General features: G+C 41.2%; 2 protein-coding genes and 1 pseudogene across 4 annotated transcripts in view; 2 read left to right on the forward strand and 1 right to left on the reverse strand.

Moving 5' to 3' along the window:
• Nucleotides 1-6,844, reverse strand: part of UCHL3 (ubiquitin C-terminal hydrolase L3) — a 31,101-nt gene extending 24,257 nt beyond the window's left edge. For both annotated transcript variants that reach the window (XM_081858304.1, XM_081858303.1), the window contains exons 1-3: nt 6,701-6,844; nt 4,897-4,908; nt 677-805 (exon numbers count right to left, since the gene is read on the reverse strand). In XM_081858304.1, coding sequence (XP_081714430.1) covers nt 677-805; nt 4,897-4,908; nt 6,701-6,742 — 183 coding nt within the window. In that variant the 5' untranslated portion in view covers nt 6,743-6,844. The remainder of the gene's footprint in view (nt 1-676; nt 806-4,896; nt 4,909-6,700) is intronic.
• Nucleotides 6,845-9,907: 3,063 nt separating this feature from the next.
• Nucleotides 9,908-10,658, forward strand: LOC309339857 (mediator of RNA polymerase II transcription subunit 22 pseudogene; annotated as a pseudogene). The gene has a single exon. The product of its transcript is annotated as a mediator of RNA polymerase II transcription subunit 22 pseudogene (transcript).
• A 2,736-nt stretch (nt 10,659-13,394) lies between these two features.
• On the forward strand, nt 13,395-21,861 carry COMMD6 (COMM domain containing 6). Its single transcript, XM_081858362.1, has 7 exons — nt 13,395-13,593; nt 16,773-16,831; nt 19,226-19,291; nt 19,390-19,466; nt 19,960-20,128; nt 20,762-20,914; nt 21,389-21,861. The coding sequence occupies exons 1-7, from the start codon at nt 13,536-13,538 to the stop codon at nt 21,437-21,439; spliced, it is 633 nt and encodes a 210-aa protein (XP_081714488.1). The 5' UTR covers nt 13,395-13,535; the 3' UTR covers nt 21,440-21,861.
• The last annotated feature ends 551 nt before the right edge of the window (nt 21,862-22,412 follow it).

The raw sequence follows: 22,412 nt of genomic DNA on the forward strand, positions 1-22,412 counted from the left end.
AAAGACCTGCCAAAGAAACTAAAAAATCTTTTTATGTATGTGACAACGGCGGCAAGAGTCTTAATAGCACAAGGATGGAAGAATGAAGAAATCCCGACGAAAGAACTGTGGCCAGAAAAACTGATGGACTATGCGGAATTGGCAAAACTGACATACAAACTATGTGACAAGGATAACTGACTTTAAAGATGAATGGGAACCTTTTATAAAATATTTGAAGAAACAACAAAATGAACTGAACTCTTTGGCAGGTTTTGAATAAACACTCACAAAATCTTTATTGGTAATATATAGATAGACAAACTCAGGATCTTTACAATTCGACAACATGCAAATAAAAATATGAGAAAAACCAGAGAAAGGAGCTGAGGGAGGGTGGATTTCTGTCGGGGGGAGAGGGGGGATAATGTGGATGATGTATCTTTGTTAAAATTATTGGGTTGAAATTCTTAATTAAAAATATATTTTTTTCAAAAAGAAAAGAAGCTAGTGTCTCTTCACCCAAACAAGGTGAAGAAGAGAAAAATGGGAGTGAGCATGTATGAACCATAGCTTTGTTCTAGTCTGACCAAGATCTGAACCTACCAAAGCCTGCTTTCCTTAGGTCATTTGTAAGACACCAAAGTTAAAGTACTTCATCGGGAAGATAACTGTGTTGAAGATAAGTAAGAATTACCTTTTCTGTTACTGGAAAGAGGAGAAGGATGGCACAAACAGGTCTTGGCACCATGCTAAGGAGTTCTGGTTCCATGCCGTAAACATCCACAAATTGCCAGCTGGAATGTATCCCTAGCTGTTTGAGAAACTAGGAAAAGAGAGATACACATTAAGCATTTATCAATAAGTATAGCCTTCACACAGGGTACTGTAAAAAAAATTCTTTCCAAAAAAAAAAAAGGTAATACAGTGGTACCTCGCAAGACGAATGCCTCGAAAGACGAAAAACTCGCAAAACGAAAGAGTTTTTCGTTTTTTGAGCTGCTTTGCAAGACGGATTTCCCTATGGGCTTGCTTCGCAAGATGGAAACGTCTTGCAAGTTTGTTTCCTTTGTCTTCCAAGTTTGTTTCCTTTTTCTTAAAACCGTGCATTCACTTCGAGGAGCAACTCATAGCACGTGGTGTGGTAGCCTTTTTTGAGGTTTTTGAAGACTTTGGTGATTTTTGAAGCTTTTCCAAAATCCGTGCTTCGCAAGACGAAAAAATCGCAAGACGAAAAAACTCGCTGAACGAATTAATTTCGTCTTGCGAGGCACCACTGTATTTTGCATCTTTCAGTATGGTTCAACATAGACAGCACAACTGACAGAGGATGGTAGTAATAAACAGCAATGTTAAGTTATATATTATTAAGAAACCGAATTCTTCAAATCTCAAGGAAAAATGGTTTTGCTTCTGGAACTTAAGTGTAGCTGAGATCTAGGGGGCAATGCAATCAGTTTTGCAAATTTAAGGTTGCCTGTGGCTTGTGATTCTCAAACTGTGATTCCTACATCCACCCATCTCTGCATTTTAAAGTAACTTTTCAAACTCGGAGGACTTTTATATAAGCGGTTTGTGATGTGGCAAGGCAATCTTCTGCTCAAAGTAAGAAATTCAAGGGTTCCACAGCCTTTGGGCGCCACCCACCCAGTATCGCAAAGAAGCAACCTTCAAACTATGCTATTCCTAATTTCATTTCCCACTGCTCTCTCCAGAAATTAGAAAGCAACACACTTGAGGATAACCAATTTTATCTTCAGAGACTCATCTGCAAGTTCTCTTACACTAATCAATACAGATGCACAAGAGAATAACTGTTCACATAGGTGACCCCCACATTTCCCACATAGCCTCTGGCTTAACCCCTTAATCCTTATCCTGACCTGTGCCTGGATTTTAAAATGTGTTAACTGTACTTGGTCACAGCCATCACTTGCTTCTCCGATCCCTACTTGAGTTATAACAGAACTGAGGAGATAAACTACATAGAACAATTGATGGAAGAGGCTCAGGTAAGGAGACAGAACCCATGGTGTTTCTACTGCCACAAAACACACTAGGGGACCTGCAGCATGTAATTCTCAAATGCTTCACTAATCATAAATTGCCACCCAGGAAAAGGCCTTAGATAGGGTTGCAAAAATCTGAAGCAGTGCACTTCTCTGCATAAACCACTGATTATGCAGAGCTTGAAATTAAACAGCACCTGTGCATGAACATGGATACAGAAGACTTATACTTGGTTGTCAAAATCTAGTTACCAATGGTACAAGCCGGTCCACTAGAATTCAGGAGACCTTTAACTTGTGTGCCACATTAATGAACCTGCTGAACTCAATCTGATCCCACGCAAACAGCATTTATCTAGTAGATAATGCATTTACAATGCCGGCTTTTCAGGGCGGGGTCTCTGTGCCACTTACTCTGCAAGTTTATCTTCTTTCAGTCTTCCATATACTCTGCCAAAACCCAGCACTGACTTTTCCCAGCTGGGGAAACCCAGCACCGTGCTATGGAATCAGTTCATCTCACACTCACGCGACGCGGACTTCCACCACAAAGTTTAAAGGTGGCAAAATGAATGCAGTGACATGGCAACTGTCGCTTGACACTCCTCCCTGCCTGAATCTTAGCACTGTGGACATGGAGAGGAGAAGAAACAGCAGCTGCCATAATATGTTGCTGTACCTCCCCCTCCAGAGTATGCCGAGCAGGAGAAAATATGCACGACTTGGAGCCATTGCTTGCTTGCCATAAGGTCAGGCGACTGTGTAATTACAAGGCTGAATAAGCCTTCTCCAGAAAAAAAGATTGTGAGGAGGTAAAGGTAAGAACTGCATTTACTGAATTTTACAGGGATGGCTTGAGCAAGAGTTACTGTACTAGTACTTATCTGTCACATAGGCCTAAAGGGAAATTCCTTCATGAACCATATGTGCTGATGCACTAGCTTCTGAGCATGCCAGAAAACTCATCTGCTGTGAAAGATTGCGTTACCACCCAAGCAATAAGCAATTAACCTGTCTCGTCTTCTCAGGGAGGCTGTTGAGCAACATCGGCAAAAGCCTAATGCGTCACATTCGAAAGACCATAGAATCATAGAATCCTAGAGTTGGGAGAGACCACAAGGGCCATCGAGTCCAACCCCCTGCCAAGCAGGAAACACCATCAGAGCACTCCTGACATATGGTTGTCAAGCCTCTGCTTAAAGACCTCCAAAGAAGGAGACTCCACCACACTCCTTGGCAGCAAATTCCACTGTCAAACAGCTCTTACTGTCAGGAAGTTCTTCCTAATGTTTAGGTGGAATCTTTTTTCTTGTAGTTTGGAACCATTGCTCCGTGTCCGCTTCTCTGGAGCAGCAGAAAACAACCTTTCTCCCTCCTCTATGTGACATCCTTTTATATATTTGAACATGGTTATCATATCACCCCTTAACCTCCTCTTCTCCAGGCTAAACATGCCCAGCTCCCTTAGCCGTTCCTCATAAGGCAGACCAGATTACAATTTTTCACAAACACCACAAACCTCTTCCTCCACATATCCAGCTCAGATTCAACATAAATTAAGATTCTTTATTCTGAATCTTGTACAAGAAAGTGCCATGATGGGAGCCAGTGTGGTGTAGTGGTTAAGAGCGGTAGTCTCCTAATCTGGGGAACCGGGTTCGCGTCTCCGCTCCTCCACATGCAGCTGCTGGGTGACCTTGGGCCAGTCACACTTCTGTGAAGTCTCTCAGCCCCACTCACCTCACAGAGTGTTTGTTGTGGGGGAGGAAGGGAAAGGAGAATGTTAGCCGCTTTGAGACTCCTTAAAGGGAGTGAAAGGCGGGATATCAAATCCAAACTCTTCTTCTTCTTCTTCCTTTATCTATCCTCTAAACAAGGGGTTAACTAGTAACTTACATATGTTTGTACTTTTAAAAGTCACTCGTCATATTTTATACACATATTCAAAAGGAGGTCACCCTTCCACATCAACTCCATCACTTTTAATTGTTATCCTTTCCTAGAAAACTGATACTGTCCTATGCATACAGGAAGTGCATTTCCTTCCTGTGGTGTCACCTAGGACCAGTTATACAGGAGAGAGCAAGAACTATGATAGGTATGGCAAAATACAGAAGCTGCATAGTCAACTGTCCTGGGTAGCTGACATATGCAAAGGAAGATGATACCCCATTCCATTAATGCTTAAGACATGTTAAGATGCAAAAGATACGAAGCTATGGTAAGGGAAACCAAGTGTTATAGAACCAAAACAATGTGTTAATAGAAACAGTGATGTTTGAGAATCAAGTTTCTAAGCATTGCAAATTATGATTAACAAGATTAAAGATACAGATACTTATACTTAGAAACATTATGAGACCATGCGATAAACAGTGATGAACACTGTTATCTAACACTGTTTATAAAACCATAAAATACATTTTTACATTCATGAGTTTATTTTCTCCCAAACTTAAATTCTCCACAAGGAGATGCTTTCCCTAACGAAATGAGTAGGCTGCAAGGAGGCGGCCGGGGTATAATTTTTTGTGGTGACTGTGCAGGGCCTTGAAGGAGAATGGGAAACTCCCTGGCCTTAAAACAGGGAAGGCAGCCAGTCAATTTCTTGCAACAAATGCAAACATGTATTGCAGCACCCTGAAAGACCAACAGATTTATTGCAGCATAAGCTTTCATGGACCAGAGCTTACTTCATCAGATGCCCAAGTGTTATCCTCAGCTGACGGATGAGAGAGAGCCTGTGGGTGGGTGTACAATACACAGACACACATCCATGCACTCAGAGACAGAATAAAGGAGGAATATACACATCACAGCCAAAAGGTTATGGGAACAGAAGAGGTGCAAAACCCAAGAATAAAACAAGCAAATTGTTATCTTAACAAATAAATAAAAATATGCTCACCTGGTTTGTGACCTGAAAAAAAAACCAGGAAGAAAAAAAGTGATTTAGTTCTAATCGGTCACTAAGCAGTAAAACTTAAACTGGAAATACTTTAGCTCATTCCCCACCCTCCTGAAATCCCCAACAGCTCATGCTCCCCTATGCATAACCTCCTCATCCCAGTCCCCCCCCCCTTTCATTGTCTTTCATGCTGTCATCCTTACATTATACATATTGAGTTTCTATACTGTAGACCACCCTGTGATCGCCGGATAGAAGGTGGTATATAGGTTTAATAAGCAAGCAAGTAAACAAACAACTGCCCCCCTTTTTTGTCATTTCTCTCCCAACCACCTTCCCCTCAATCCCAAAACAAACTCTGAATTGACTCCTACTGCCACTGCCACCACCCCAAACTTAAATATATAAAATGAAGCTGTTTATCTATATGCATGTGTGTGTGTACATATAAACTGAATATATATAATTGTATATACGGTATGCACATGTATACATATAGGTATATGGATAGATGTTTGTGCAAGCATATATATGTGTGTATAAATATATATGTGCATGCATGCCTATATTTATACTTGTGTGCATAAATATACTAATATATAGATGTATATAAATACGTGAGTATGCACATATGTATGCATTAATATAAATATCTATTACATATATATGTGTACACGCGTGTGCATATATTTATATACAGGTGTCAATAAATATGTGAGTGTGTGCACATATATGTGTGTGCATTAATATAAATATATTGTGTGTTACGTACATATATATATGTGTATATGTGCGTGTGTGTACAAATATACTTATATACAGATGTCAATAAATATGAGTGTACATATATATGTGTGTGCATTAATATAAATATATTGTGTTACGTAGATACATATATGTGTGCATATGTGTGTGTGTACAAATATACGTATATACAGGTGTCAATAAATATGTGAGTGTGTGCACATATATGTGTGTGCATTAATATAAATATATTGTGTGTTATGTAGATACATATATGTGCGTATATGTGTGCGTGAGTACATATATACCCTGTTTTCCCAAAAGTAAGACATCCCCCCAAAATAAGACCTACTTCCAGTTTTGCTTCTCGCTGTAATATAAGGCCACCCCATAATATAAGGCCCCCGAAGCTACCGTAAGGCATTGTACCGTATACAGGTAATAAATTTCCTTCTTCTTTTTTTTGTTCAACAATAAATGTGTACCGTATTCTTCTTCATGGAAAAAATAAGACATCCCCTGAAAATAAGACCTAGCGTTATCTCTGGGAGCAAAAATTAATATAAGACCCTGTCTTATTTTCGGGGAAACAGGGTCGATGTAAATAAATATGTGTGTGTATATATTCATGTAAGTCTGTGTGCATTACATCCCTCTGTCTAATTATATATATATATATATATATATATATATATATAATATTTTATATATATGTAAATAAATATGTGTGTGTATATATTCATGTAAGTCTGTGTGCATTACATCCCCCCTCTCTCTATATAATATATATATATATATATATATATAAAATAATATATATAAACATCATAATATATATATATATATATATATATATATATATATATATATATATGCTTTCGTAGGTAGTTTGAGGTGAAGAGTGAGTAGATCTTTGTTGGTTTGGTCTAGTAGGTATATATTTGGTCTAGTAGGTATATATATATATTTATATATATATACACACACATATATATATCGGCATATACGCCTCGCCGGGTGCGTGGCCCCCTCTTTGCTCCCGGTCCCCCGGCTCCCTCACCTCGGGATTGGCCTCCAGAGGCAGCCAGCGGTGGGCCTCCATGGCTCTCTGGCTCCCGCTCTCTCCCTCTCCTCTCCCTGCTGCCGGCCGGGCTTCTCGAGACCTCGCTCTCCGGCTCCCTCGACGCGCTTCCGCCCGGAGCCCCGCCCCTCCGCCCCGTCGCTCACAGACCCCGCCCCGCGCACCTCCCAGCCGGAGAAAGGCGTGGCGCGTACCAAGACGCACGGGGGGGGTGAACCCGGTAAAGGAAATACGCACGCACACAAATGTGGCCCAGCTTTTTTTACCCCCTCGCCGCCCGTTGAAATAAACCCGGTATTAAAACAACAGAATAAAATGAGGGCCGCGCGGCGTTGTGGAAATATGCCAGGTTTCCTTCTCTCCCCCCCTCCTCTGCGATGAATTGGTTTCTCCCACGCCCGGTGGAGCAGCTGCAGGGGCAGCTTGCTGCCTCTAGAGGGCGCAGCTCGAGGTTCCGCTGTACTCTCGGCCGGCCCACCTGAGAGGCCAGGTGAGGCGGCGGCCTCGGGCGGCGCAGCATCTTCAGCGGGGGCAAATCTTTATTCCCCAGCCTCTTATTCCTGAGTTGGATCTTCCCTGGAGGAGAGAGGAGGAGGCGGCGGCGGCTGCCCTCTTGAGGTTGCTTTCAGGCACCCAAATGTCTTGGGCCGGCCCTTACCTGGTAACAAAGTTTAATCCCTTGGGGGAAAGAAACCTCTGGCTCTTTTATTACTTGTGAAAAAGAAGTCTATAAAAGTATATAGAAGCAGCGCACCATGAGAGTTACCAGAATGCTTTCTTGGGTTTAGACTGAGAATAATAGAACTGTAATAATAATCGCGTACTCAGTTGAGTTGGCAAAAACTGAGACGTAATACTGATCAAACATTTATTAAGAAATGCGGCATGTACCAAAAAAAATACCTTAAGGACTGCTGTAATAACGTGACGTCAGTGGCAGGACTTGAATGACTTCTGTGGTATGATGGATAGTTAGAAGAGAACATCATATTGATGAAAATTAACAAAAAGAAAATGGAAATTAATAGTGCGCTAGATAGACTAAGTGGTAAATACATGATGGGGTGGCGGGAAGTCATTGGAGACTCAAGAAGAACGTACTGTGGTGTGAGGTAACAAATATTATTTTCTTTTCCTTTTTTTCTGATTAATCCTTGTGTTTGTTACTTCTTTTTAATCTCAATAAAGCATTAAAAAGCAAAAAATAGAAGAATTGTAGTAGCAATAATAATAATATTAATAATTATTTCTACCCCGCCCATCTGGCTGTGTTTCCCCATCCACTTTTGGCAGCTCCCAAAAAAATATTAAAAACATGATAAAACATCAAACTTAAAAAAAAAAAAAAGTTGGAAGGGACTCCTTGCATTGAAAAGCAGCATTTCATGCCGGCATCTCCAGCTCAGTGCAACTGGAAAGGGTGAGGCAGAGCTTGAAATGAAACTACCTTCCCATTTTAACATGTAGATTTTGGGGGCTGACTGCGTTATGTAGTTTTCTTTTTGCATATTTAACAGGCATTGAATGTGAAATAGTTATTTCTGAGGGTGTTTAATATGCCAGTGTTTAACCTAACTAGGACATCTTCCCTATAAGGTCAGTCTGGCTAGTCCATCATTGGCCAGTAAAATGCTTCTAGTTTGCATGGCTTGAAGGTCCCGATCAGATACTTAGGTATCCAGTGTCTAAATACAGGACCCTACTTGCTTTTTGTGGCGCACTTACCCATACAATGTGAATATATGGTAGTTTCTTCTTTTAATATTGAAGGTGCCGTTGCAACACATTAGACCAGCCATCAATTTTTTATTGAGCAAGACTGCCAAGGAAGCCACAACACCATTAAATGAATGATTCACCCCCTGTTATTCACCCCAGTTTCTAGCAGTTAATAGCAAAGGAACGGCCTGAGCAAAATCTTCCAATACCTGAATACCTGATCATCCCAGATAATAGTTGTTGACAGCAGTACTTCCTGCTGTCTGATTGTTTTTATGATTAGCTTTTAATTAATACATGACTATGACATTTTGATATCAGCTTCCGTGGATGCCTCAGTGCTGATTCGCAATTTTTATATGCGCAATGCACATGATGGGGGGTACACCTTCCATGCATCACAGAGCCACAACCAATCACAGCTTTCAACAGGTGTCCATTGGATGTGTCTGGGAATGTCCCTCCCTTTCCCATCTGAAGTTCCCAAGCAACAAGCACTGCTGTACTGCATTTTTTTGGTTTAGCTTCTTTTGCCAATGATATAGCCAACTTAGCGTGGCCAGGGTGTTTCATCACATACAGGAGACCCTCAGCTTTCAATTGGGTTTTATTCCAGTATGTGAGGCCCTAATCGTGTATGGTCAAAACACGTTGGATTCAAAGGTGGGTGGGATTGCCAGTCTTTTTTCCCTCAGACACCTAAATCCTTTCCATCCTCTCTTATTTTTTTATTTGCCAAGCGTGTAAAGCTTGAATGCACACAAGTTAAATGTACATAAGTTGCAAGTCACCTGTAGTGCATGTTCTGTCTTCTGTTGTATTCTATTGCAACTTCAATAAATGAATAGCTTGTTAAGTAACTTAATGCTGGAGTCTGCCTTAGAAGATTCTTTGTTCAAAAACAGCCACTTTAAAGTCAGTAGCAATAAATGGATACAAAACCTGAAATCAGAAGGGGTAACTATTCAGAAACCCCTGGGAGAAAACGGCAAGCTTTCAGGGCACTCCTGCTACTGACCTTAAAATAGCAATTTTCAAACACAGAAACGTCAAGATCAAGCATGAAAATGCTAAATTACAACAGTTTGGTAACAGGGGATTTGTCACAAGAGCAGCCTCTGCAATGCTGGAACGAAATAATCTTTTCCAATCCAGGTGGGACTGTGTTCAAATTTATTACAATCAAGCAATCATTTTATATGTATGGTGCCTTTCCAAAGGTACAACCATGTTCAAGGAGGCTGACAACATATAAAAAATTACATAACTACAAAACGTAACAAAAGTCGTCATAAACAATGAACAAAACATCAAAAAGTACCCAAATGCAATGTTTTCCCTGCCCCATTGGTTGGACGTAGCCAATGAAAGACGAATCGTTCGCAAGAGAAAAAGAGAAAATGGCCGCCTGGCTGCAAGAGGATTACATGTATTGAGTAAGTTGTAACTCTTTCTGACCTTTCTTGCTCCCCCAGAGCAAGGAAACCCTCCTTCAGTCTTACAACAAGAGGCTGAAAGATGACATCAAGTCTGTCATGGATAACTTCACAGAGATAATCAAAACGGCAAAGATTGAGGAAGAAACTCAAGTTTCTCGGGCAACCCAAGGCAAGCAGGACAACTATGAGATGCATGTCAGAGCTGCAAATATTGTTCGGGCTGGCGAGTCTCTTATGAAGCTTGTCTCTGACCTAAAACAGTTCCTGATCCTCAACGACTTCCCTTCCGTCAACGAAGCCATCAAGCAGCGGAACCAGCAGTTGCGCAGCCTTCAGGAGGAATGCGACAAGAAGCTGATTGCCCTGCGTGATGAGATCTCCATAGACCTCTATGAGCTGGAGGAAGAATATTACTCTTCCAGGTACAAATGAAGTCATGGACGTTCTCCTGTAGTAACCACAACAATTTCCTGTTTCTGACATGGGGGGCGGCGGCGGGGGGTTGTGTGTGAAAACAACAACTGTCCTTGTTTTAAAAAGCATCCCTAAATTCTCAGCATCCCAAAGAATCCTGGCCCCAAAGCAGTTTTATTGAGTACTTTATGTAAGGCGTGAGAGGTGGCTGTTTTTGAGGGCAAGTGCACCATGTCACTAGGACTTTCTGCATGGAGATGTGGAGATCTGCTCCCTCATCGACACTGTGATCTTGTCACCTAAATGACTTGCAAACAGGAATCAGGATCTTGATTACTAGTAAATTGCAATCCTAACCATTTCTACTCAGAAGTCAGGACCGCCATTTCTTCTGCATTATTCACCACTGGTCAAGGCTAAACAGATTTCCAGAGAGCATATTCTAAAGAAAGCCATGAAAGGCTCTGCTGTGTTATGCTGAATCCTCGAGCCATCATAGAAACTTGTTCACCAGCATTATGAAACCAGCCTTACAAATTGCACGTTCAGATAAGCAAGGGCCTTTTTTAATTCTGAGCGTCATAATAATCCACTATGTGATCTTTTGATGACTGTTTCAGTGATTCCTTCAAAACACACCCACCTACCAGATGCAGCTTCAGTTTAAGAGACAATTGTCAGGGAGGGAAAGCTTTGCGTCCAACCCAGGGCCGGATTTAGGTTTGACAAGGCCCTAAGCTACTGAAGGTAATGGGGCCCTTTATATGTCCAGCTGTCCTTTGTCAACAACAAGTTGTCACTGGTTTTTGTGTTGAATATGTGCGATACAGTCATACTTTGGGTTACAGGTTGTGTTTTTTTGGGTTACGGACCGCCGAAACCCAGAAGTACCGGAACGGGTTGCTTCTGGGTTTCGGCAGTCGCACATGCGCAGAAGCGCTAAATAGTGCTTTGCACATGCACAGAAGTGCCGAATTGCAACCCGCATGGGAGCAGACGCGCTGCTGTGGGTTGCGAATGTGCATCCTGCACGGATCATGTTCACAACCCGAGCGTCCACTTTATGGCAATTTATGGACCTAATAGGTATCAAAAGCCATCTGCACATAACAAAACATGTATTTTATCAAAGTACACCCAATTTTTGCCCCTTTTAAATTTTTTGGAGACCCCCAAGAGAGTGGGGCCCTAAGCTATAGCTTGTTTAGCTTATACGTAAATATGGCACTGTCAGAAGTAAATCCTCTGGAATTCAATGGGGTTTGTTCCTAGCTAAGTGGGATTAAACTGCTTTGAATTTATTTATTTTTTACAATCAAGTGGTGTATAAATTTTATGAAATAAATAATAAATGAAGATGCCAGCTTTAGGCCACATTCATACAATACATTGAAAGCACTAGGGTTCCAGGCTGAACAGTTATTGATTCCCCCGGATAATTATGGGAGTTGTAGTTTTCAAAAGGTGCAGAGATTACAGCAGGGTCAGCAAACTTTTTCAACAGAGGGCTGGTCCACTGTCCTTCAGACCTTGTGGGGGGCCGGACTATATTGGGGGGGGGATGAATGACTTCCTATGCCCCACAAATAACCCAGAGATGCATTTTAAATAAAAGCACACATTCTACTCATGTAAAAACACCAGGCAGGCCCCACAAATAACCCAGAGATGCATTTTAAATAAAAAAGACACATTCTACGCATGTAAAAACACACTGATTCCCGGACCGTCCGCAGGCTGGATTTAGAAGGCGATTGGGCTGGATCCGGCCCCCGGGCTTTAGTTTGCCTACCCATGAATTGCAGAATTGCAATTCATTCCCAGAGTTCTCTGTTAAAATGGATTGATTGTTAAGTCACTCTGGAAATTGTAGGTCTGTGAGGGGAACAAAGGCCTCCTAATATTGCTTAGCACCCTTAACTACAGCTCCCAGAGTTCTTTGGGAGAAGCCACAATTGTTTAAAGTGGTATCGTATGCATGGTATGAGCAATGCCATAGTCAAACAACAGCATCTGAAGGGCTGCAGTCCAGAAGATATGGAACTTTGGGGTTTTGGATGCAATCATATGCACACTTAGCTGAAAGGGACCACAGCTGAATAGAGTGGGGCTTGCTTCTGAGTAAAGATACGTAAAGGTAAAGGTAAAAGGACCCCTGACCATTAGGTCCAGTCGCGGATGACCCTGGGGTTGCAGCACTCATCTCGCTTTATTGGCCGAGGGAGCCGGCGTACAGCTTCCGGGTCATGTGGTCTTCTGGCAAACCAGAGCAGCGCACGGAAATGCTGTTTACCTTCCCTCCGGAGCGGTATCTATTTATCTACTTGCACTTTGACGTGCTTTCGAACTGCTAGGTTGACAGGAGCTGGGACCGAGCAACGGGAGCTCACCCCGTCGCGGGGATTCAAACCACCGACCTTCTGATCGGCAAGCCCTAGGCTTTGTGGTTTAACGCACAGCACCACCCGCGTCCTTAAAGATACATAGGATTGGACATAATAAGCATTTTTTATTCTGTCTGTGATGACTGGACCATGAGTTTCCAGTTTGGGAATCTTAAGATGCATTCAAAACAAAGCAATATTTTAAGGATTGTTTTGTTATGCTATACTATATTATATTACATTATATTACATTATATTACACATACATACATCCCCTTTAAAATATTTGCTGGGGGGGGGAAGTACCCCAATAAATTGAACAATTTCCACATAAATCATAGGATCCAAAACAGAAAGACAAGAAAGCTGCTGCAGCAAAACTCGGCTCCCAAACAAGCCCCGCCTTAAATGATAGCCCAGCCCAAGATTCCTACAGACCGCCGGGTGAATGTTGGACTCTAACTCCCATCGGCCCTTGCTAGCATGACGAACGGCCAGGAATTATGGGAGTTGTAGTCCAGAAGAAATAAAATTAAGTGGGGGGGGAGGGAAGAATGGAGCGTTTTCATGGGGAAGCGGCCACGACTTATTCCAGCGAGAGTCAACTGATTCCCCCGGGCAAAAATGCATGCTCACAAGAGCGCAGACCTTCTCGCCGCCCGTAAAGCGACCAAAGCGACCAAGAGCGGAAAAAGCTCCGCCATCGGAAACAACGGAGGAAAACCCTGGCTTCTGATTGGCTAGGAGGGAAGTCTCGGAAGGAGGAAAATTCTTTGTTGCTGCGAAGTGACCAATCAGGGAGCCGCTCGTAGTTCCTCGACGTTCCAAGGCGTTCCAAAGTGGGAGGCGCGTCCTTTGATGTCCATGGCTGCGAGAGCCGCCGCGATGGGACTCGGAAAGCCGCTCGGACCTTGGGGTGAGTTTGGGGAGAGGTGGGTCGCTTTGGGGACTGAACGAGGAAGCATGTCATGGAGGCTGACTATTAAAAAAAAAAAAAGGCGGGGAGGGCTGAAATTCAGCCCATATATTTTTACCCTGGAGTAAGCCTTGTTGAACATAGTGGGGTTTGCTTCCTTGAAAAAGGCGTGGGATATTATTATTATTATTATTATTATTATTATTAATTAAGGCTAAGGATGTAAATGAGGAGGGTTCTGGGGAACCGGCCCATCGCCTCAAGTGCTTCCTGGGCTGCGTTGCCTCCTACCTCTGCCAAATAATAATAATAATAATAATAACAATATATAATTTATTTATACCCCGCCCATCTGGCTGGGTTTCCCCAGCCACTCTGGGCGGCTTCCAGCAAAATATTAAAATACAATAACTCCTCAAATATTAAAAGCTTCCCTAAACAGCGCTTCCCACTTCCTGCATAGATGGTTCTAGATTCAGGTAAGTAGCCGTGTTGGTCTGACGCATTCGAAATAAATAATAATAAAATTGTCTCTAAGGTGCGCCTGGACAGTTTCTTATTTTTTATTTCAAGTACATAGGTGGTGTTTATCCCGTGCGTCTTTTGCAGGCCGCCTTCTCAACATGCTTGCTCTGAAGTAAGCCCTCTTTTACTTTTAGCCATACCTAGAAGCTATGCATTGCTATTATTTGCCGTTTATTAAATTTGCATATCGCCTTTCCCCTGTAGATCTCAAGGTGGTTAGTGGGCCTTTCGATTTTGTGAGAGGGCTACACCTCATCCTTGACCCCTGGCCATGTTGCCTGGGACTGATAGGAATCAAAGTGCAACCCTAACCCATCCTCTATCGCTGCTTCAGGTTGTCCTAAGAATAATTGCCCTACAGTTTCTTTATCCTAGAATCATAGAAGTGTAGATTTGGAGGGTACCCTGAAGGTCAACGAGTCCAGCCCTCTGAAGTGCAGGAATCACAACTAGATCATCCCTGATAGATGGCCATCCAATCTCTGCTTTAAAACCTGCAAGGAAGGAGAGTCCACAATCTCCCAAGGGAATCTGTTCCACTGTCTAAACAGCTCTTACTGCCAGAAAGTTCTTGCTGATGTTTAGCCACAATCTCCCTTTTTGTAACTTGAAGCCATTGGTTTGAGTCTTACCTTCTGAGCAGGAGAAAAAAAGCTTGCTCCATTTCCCATGTAACAGCCCTTGAGATATTTGAATATCTTGTCTCCTCTGTCTACTCTTTTGCAGGCTAAACTTATCCAAATCCCGCAACAGTTCCAAATAAGGTTTTGTTTCCAGACCCTTAAGTGCAGGCATAGGCAAACTCGGCCCTCCAGATGTTTTGGGACTACAACTCCCATCATCCCTAGCTAACAGGACCAGTGGTCAGGGATGATGGGAGTTGTAGTCCCAAAACATCTGGAGGGCCGAGTTTGCCTATGCTTGCTTGTTTCCTGCCACCCCCCCCCACCCAGTGAACACCTAATTTTTCCTGACATCTTCCTGTGTATGCTTTGCCCCTCAAAAAAACTCCATTCCATACTTGTGTGGACTACAGATGTCTAGGAGATGCTTGATTCACTTCCCAATATTCATCATTTTTGCAGCCACTATTGAGCAGAAAACAACTTCTCCTTATTCTTTCATTAGTTGGGTTAAATAATACAGTGTTTTCAACCTTTTTTGGGCAAAGGCACACTTGTTTCATGAAAAAAACCACGAGGCACACCACCATTAGAAAATGTTAAAAAATTTAACTCTGTGCCTATATTGACTATATATAAAGTAATTCTCTTGAATAGGAATCAAATAAACACAAAGAAAGTATTTTATAATTACTTTATTATGAAATAGTAAGTAAACAGAAATATGAAAAATTATAAAATACTTTATTTTTAAATCTTTCGAATTTTTCAATTTTTCCCACAGCACACCAGGCAACATCTCGCAGCACACTAGTGTGCCGCGGAACAGTGGTTGAAAAACACTGAAATAATACAATGTTTATACTTTTATCTAACAGTAAAATACATTTGGTGGTTTTTTAAAAAAAACATTTATTTGTTTTTCTGTTTTATCATATCATCAATGCATAGTGTGTTACACTCAAGCATGTGGTAGTAAGAGAGAAAGAGAAAAATAAAAATAAATAAATATAGGACATATATCTTTAAATAATAACAGTAACATATTCCTCCAGTTTAATTGACTCTTATGAGCCTTAATTTTAATTCCCCTTCCACTCTTTCTCTTGTTTCCTATCTGTTGTCTTTTTGACTGCGTTTTCTGATTCTACTAAATTATTTTCATTACTTTACACTATTCCGCTTTGTCACATCCACTGCTGAGTATTTTTTTCCAGTCTGTTACACTTATTTTCTTCTTATATTTTCCATATATTCTATATATAACGTCCAGTCCTCTTTTTAAATTCTTATCGTCTATATTTCTTATATCTATTTGTCATGCTAGAACGTTCTATATATTTTAAGGTGCCATTCTTCTCTTGATGGTCCTGAATCTGTTCTCCACTTTTATGCTACGAAAATTCCTTCTGGAAATATTAACAATAGAAATCCCCAAGAATAAAACTACTCTATGGATATATGTGACTACAGCTGCCCGAATTCTAGTAAAAGACCTTTTGAAAACCATTTGTGGAGCAGTTAAATTTGTGAAGCCCTGCTGTTCATATGAGCCAGAGTGTAAGGTTTTTTGGGGAAAGGGATTCTCTATTTTTTGCTGTGCCAAGGCAAACAGGTGCAGCTAAGGGGTTTAAACCTGCCAGCAAAGTGCACAATTTTGGGGATTTTCTTCAGGCTACTGCCAGCGAAATACCCACTGGTGGCCATTTTACATAGATGGTGCATTGGTTAGAGTTGCACAGTGATTTAAATGTGAAGCTCAAAATATAAATTTTTTGGAGAACTGCTAGATTTTATTTAAATGAGCAGATATAAGGTCTTAAACAAGATGATAATTTGCTTGAAAAATTTTATAACGATGTAAGTGGGAGCGGGAGACGTGAGGGAGTCCAAAGAAGTGATGAAACTATGTTATGATATAAGTAATGTTGTTTATTATTTATGTATTGTATTCAAAAAACTTTAATAAATATTTATAAAAAATAAATAAAAAATAAATGTGAAGCTCAAAATCTTCTCTCTGTTTTGCAGATTTTGGCAGCACCGCGGACATCATCAGAACAATACCACAGGATCTGTTTGCAGAGCTAGTAAGTAACTTCTTTTTTTTTATAATTTTTATTCATTTTTCAAACACATAATAAAAACAAACAAAACACAAGACAAAAACATACAAAACATTTAAACATGTAAGTAACTTCTTTCCCCCTTTTAATCATGGATCATTTTATAGCGATTTTGCTCCATTGTGTGTCTTGTGGTTTTTTAATTCCCTTCCTAGTATTTCTGATGCGCAGTTTCATGAATGAAAAACAGTTTTGCTTCAGAGGATGGTGGGATGGAGCCATGCTGTCTTCTCACATGGGACTGGAATATATTTTAAGACTTGAGATGCACTCCACTGAAAACAGTGGAGCTTACTTCCGAGTAAACATGCATAGGTGACACAGCTCATAAACAATTCTACCCTCTACCACTTTATATTTAAGGAAAGCTTATTTATTTGTCTCCAGGATAAACCTCACATTTGTTTGTATTATTTAAATTAATAATACAATTTTAAAGAAATATCATACAGTAGTACCTCGGGTTACATACGCTTCAGGTTACAGACTCCGCTAACCCAGAAATAGTGCTTCAAGTTAAGAACTTTGCTTGAGGATGAGAACAGAAATTGGGTTCCGGTGGCACGGCGGCAGCAGGAGGCCCCATTAGCTAAAGTGGTGCTTCAGGTTAAGAACAGTTTCAGGTTAAGTACGGACCTCCAGAACAAATTAAGTACTTAACCCAAGGTACCACTGTATTGGCCCGAATATAAGCCACACCCACAAATAAGCCTTTAAAATTTGGTGGGGGGGAGAGAGAATACCCAAATATAAGCTGCTCCCTTAAAATTCTGTAGGCACTCACACCCATAAATGGCAAATGTAGAAGAAAAATCTATGGGTACTAGAGAGGTTCGTAGCACCGTAAATGCAAATAAAAAATCAATACTGCACTGTAAAATACGAGGAAAGCAACGAATGACATTAGAATTAATTGCACAACAGTCTCAAGCTCACAAATCAGCAATAAAACTTTTTTTGTTCCGTTTTACCGTATGTCTGTTTCAGTAGCGATATTGTAAAAGCCAATTTTCATAAGGTCACGAATTTAAGTCGCACTTTGACTTTTCACGGTCGGAATTGCGGGGGGGGGGGGGGTGTGTGGCTTATATTTGGGCCAATGTGATATTCTCCAACCAATCATTACAGTTGAAACCTTTTTAGGTTCTAGCCTGTTAATATTATGGCCGCATTTGCACATAACTCTAAGAAACCATGGTTTAATGTGAAAATGATGGTTCCTGGAGAGGAGACGGCTGCCACTTCGGCCATTTGATGTAAGCCATGGTTTGGCTTAGTGTTACGTGCAAACCAGGCCCTTATCGCTTTATTGGCAAATGTAGAGTGCTTGGCCAAGTAAAGACTATTATGTACAGACCCCCTTCCAAGGGCAGCCTCCGTGGTTCAGCTGTCCAAGGGGGCTGGACTAGGTGAGCCTTTGGGTCTTTTCTAACTCTACATTTCTATTCAATGTTTTTTTAAAAAAATTTTAATTTAATTTATAGAAGTATATTGCTATATCATTAAAAAAAAATCTAGTGGCTCACAAGAGTATCTGTGTGTAAGAAAAACGCATAAAAATGTAAAATCTGAGACTTATCAATTTTCATTATTGAAAGTCGTAATCTTAATTGCTGGCCTAAGCCAGGTGGCATAGGAAAATTTTCAGCAGACATTTAAAGGTTGAAACAAGAGGCACAATGAATCTTTCTTGGCAGACCATTAGCTTTAGTTGATTGTTTACCGTTTAAAGGTAATTTTCATATTAGCAAGGCAGATACAGACCCATTCTTGGAAATATGGATATGCGAGAGAATTTACAATAGAAGCAAGGGACATCCTTAATGCCCTTTTATTTAATTTTTTTTATTATATATAGTTTATAGTTTATTATTTATACCCCGCCCATCTGGCTGAGTTTCCCCAGCCACTCTGGGCGGCTCCCAATTGAGTGTTAAAAATACAGCATTAAATTATTGGCCGTCCTTTAGTACAGTAGCTCACTAGAGCCAAAGAAGCCTAAAAATAAATCTTCCCTTTAACTCTCAGTCTCGGTTATTTAAATGTGTATGCATTAATCAGTCAGCTAAAACTTCTGGTTAAAGCTTGTAGCCGTGGGTAGATTATGAAAATTTTCCAGGCAAGGCTTTCCCTACCATAAGGTTGATGTCACTAGCTGATTGACAGTTGCCATGTTTTTGAATGATCTTAAAACCAGGGATTCTTCTACCGCCATTTTATCACTCTATTGCCATTGAAAGCAAATGAATGCTGTTTCGTTCCGGGGTTTGGGGGGGGAATCCTTTTAATTTCCACAAATTGCATTTGCAATTAGCAAGTAGTTGTCATCTAAGAACCATTTAAAATCTTTCTTTGCAGTGTCAGCAAATCATTCAGAATCTTCAGTGTCAGATCCCAGCTGTGAACACAGTGGAACTATGTCAGGTAAACTGAATAGCTAAAACAATATTGCATGCATTTTAACAACACCCATTATTAATTTGTCCTCTGCTAAAACCCTATGAACTGCGTTTCTCTCCTAGAGATTTCAGGCAGCTGGGATTGAAATAGTCACTAGTGACCTGGAAAAGGTTGTTAATGCCATTTCCTTTGTATTCAGGTAAGCAAACATGGTCCTTGGATCTCTTTAACTATATCGCTACTGTTTACTGCATGGAAGAAAAGTAGTATCTGTAATTATGAGCCATGCTTCTGTGAATTAAAAATACTGATTTACCTTTATAGCCTGCCCTATAATCATCTACGATATATAGGAATTCCTCATACATACTCTTTGGTACACCGTTGGCCCAAGGCAAACCATGATGCTCTGCTTAACCTTCTTGACAGTGTTATTTGTGAGATTGAAGTGACATAATTCCAGAATTTACTGTACGACGAGCAAGCCACAAGTATGATAAATGATCTAATTTTGTTTAATTGTATTTTATTTTATTTGGTTTTTTTTTTTTACAAAAACCCTAAAATAGGTGTAAAGCAGTCTTCTAGGGGACAAGCAAAATTTAAAATCAGCTCTTTTCTATTTAAAATCTAGCAGTGAAGTCTTCCTTTCCCCTCCTCTCTTTTTTTTTGCTTTGCTTTGTTTTGTTTAGCACAGCAGCAAAAGATAAACTCTCGCCAGAAGACCTGTCTACCCGGCTAGGAGGTGCAGCTGGTACTCTGCAGAAACAAGCCATCCAGGTTCTTCGTCACATCTGGAACGAACAGGGCAGCTCGATCACAGTGTCGGAAGATGCCAAAAATGTAGCAGTTGTTGGACGGGTAAAACAATTTGTTTCAAAGGAAGTTTGCACTGGGGTAGCCTCCTTCTGCAGAGCATGGTGTAAAATTCTAGTTGCATATTATTGTTGTCCCATGACACAGTGTCCTGGTTTGCATACCACATTAAACCATAGTTATTTAGAAAACCCCCCACTATGGTTTAACATGAACGAGCAGCACAGTGTTGCATGCTGTGCAAAAGTTTCCAGGGCTCTGGCTGCTATCTCTGAGCTGCAGATGTAGGTATGTTGTTTTGTGCAAACTGGGGCTTATGGTTTGTTTGGGGGAAGCAAACCATGAGCCAGGGTTCAGACCAAAAAACATCATTATTAATTAAATGACCATTGGTTTCTAAGCTGTGTTTTAATGTGGCGGTTTGCCGCAGCTCTGTTGACATCGACGACAACTTGGTTCACATCTGAATTAGCACCCTCTGGTTTGCTGTGAACCAGAATATCAAGGGGAGAACATGAGCATGAGAGGGGAAGAAAATGCGCATGTGCCCAAGTCTGTTTAATGGAATGCCAAAGCATGGTTTGGTCTGCATTTGAACGCACTACTTGCGCATTCTGCCAGCCTTGAAGAACTCATATTGGCCACAGTGTCTGATTCTCTCTCTCTATTTATTTGCAGCTTATTGATTTTCAGTGGAAGCTGGGGATGGCAGTGAGCTCCGACAGCTGCAAATCTTTGAAGTCTCCTTATGTTACAATGGCAGTAAAAGTGGCAGATGCCTCAGGCCACATAACAAGCAAAACATTTGAAATGACGGTCCCACAATTTCAGGTTTGTATAATAACATAACCCCTTCTAAAGGTTGCCACTTGTTAAAAATCAATTGGGTTGCAATGGAAACGCCGTTGGTTTTCTGTGTTCCTGTTAACTTAAGACTCGAAAACTGGGGAAATGCGTCAACTTTTTGAAATACGTTTTGTGTAACGGTGTACTATGATTGGCTCTAGAATGAAAAAGAGAATTTGGACATTAGAGCAGAGAAGGGAGGTTAAAGAAATGCAGACGTGTGAAAAGGCCCTGACTGGGGATTTGGACATACAAGCCAAACACTGTAGGTCAACTTTTCCCAACTTGTGTCATCCCAATATTTTAGACTGTAACGTTGATCAGCCTCTGCCAGCATGAGCAGCGGTTAGAGATTTTGGTAGTTCTAGTCCTAAACATTTGGGGGGGGGGCACCAGTTTGAAGTAGGCTGCTACTGTGTATCCAAATAATCGTATATCCTTCCCCCTTTTCCATTTTAGAACTTCTACAATCAGTTCAAGGAAATGGCAGCCGTCCTTGAGACAGTTTGAGCATCTGCCCCGCGCAGTTTGTTTTGAACCAAATGAGCTGTTCCTGTTTGCCTTAAAACATTGTGGTTTTTGCTAAGAGAAGGCGTCATTTCCATTTCCTACGCAATTTTGGCCATCTGCTGGACTGTTCATGTTCAAAGGCCTGTAAAATGCCTTCTTATATACTGAAATGCTACACACGTGCTGCTTAAGAGCAAATGTAGTGGGCGTAGGATTTTCACCATACAGAAGAACCCAGAAAAGTGGGACTGTGCAGGAGATGTTGCCTGAGTGCTGTTAGGCCACAATTATAAAGCTTGTGGTTTCTGTTAATTTTTAGCTCAAGCATATTGATTAACCTATTACCCATGAAACGTGGCATGCCACATATTTTGGGAACCCAAAATGCTGTTGTTTTCTATTAAATCTAATGATGGGGAAAATTGTTGCACCTTTATTTCCCTGACTGTCTGCTGCCTTTTGCTTATGAACCTTAAGTCTGTGTGTGAATGTACTTGTCTGCTGCTAGACGTTTTAAACACAGTAATTTTAGGCTGGGATTTGTAGTTTTCCGTGCATGCCCCAGACTGCAGAACCTTGGGCCTTCTGAAAAATCAGGAGTGGTTCAAGGAGGCTGCATCCGATAAGCAAAATTGTCTCGCTGTCACATAGGCATGCATGTTCCCTTTTTTTAAGATCCCAGCTAGCCCATTAAAGGTAAAGGGACCCCTGACAGTTAAGTCCAGTCATGAACGACTGGGGTTGCAGCGCTCATCTCGCTTTACAGGCTTTACATTTGTCCACTCCACAGACAGTTTTTCCAGGTCATGTGTCCAGCATGACCAAGCCGCTTCTGGCGCAACGGAACACCAACACCAGAGCACCGCACGGAAACGCCGTTTACCTTCCCACCGGAGCGGGACCTATTTATCTACTTGCACTTTTTGGCATGCTTTCAAACTACTAGGTTGGCAGGAGCTGGGACCAAGCGACG

Source organism: Podarcis erhardii (assembly GCF_964252035.2).
Source record: "Podarcis erhardii genome assembly, chromosome: 4".
Classification (NCBI taxonomy): domain Eukaryota; kingdom Metazoa; phylum Chordata; class Lepidosauria; order Squamata; family Lacertidae; genus Podarcis; species Podarcis erhardii.

Excerpts from the sequence above, each read along its gene's own strand:
- COMMD6 (XM_081858362.1), top strand. The coding sequence starts at position 13,536 with ATGTCCATGGCTGCGAGAGCCGCCGCGATGGGACTCGGAAAGCCGCTC. Across the intron at positions 13,594-16,772 it reads AAAGCCGCTCGGACCTTGGG|ATTTTGGCAGCACCGCGGAC; the intron begins GTGAGTTTGGGG and ends TCTGTTTTGCAG. Across the intron at positions 19,467-19,959 it reads GCCATTTCCTTTGTATTCAG|CACAGCAGCAAAAGATAAAC; the intron begins GTAAGCAAACAT and ends TGTTTTGTTTAG.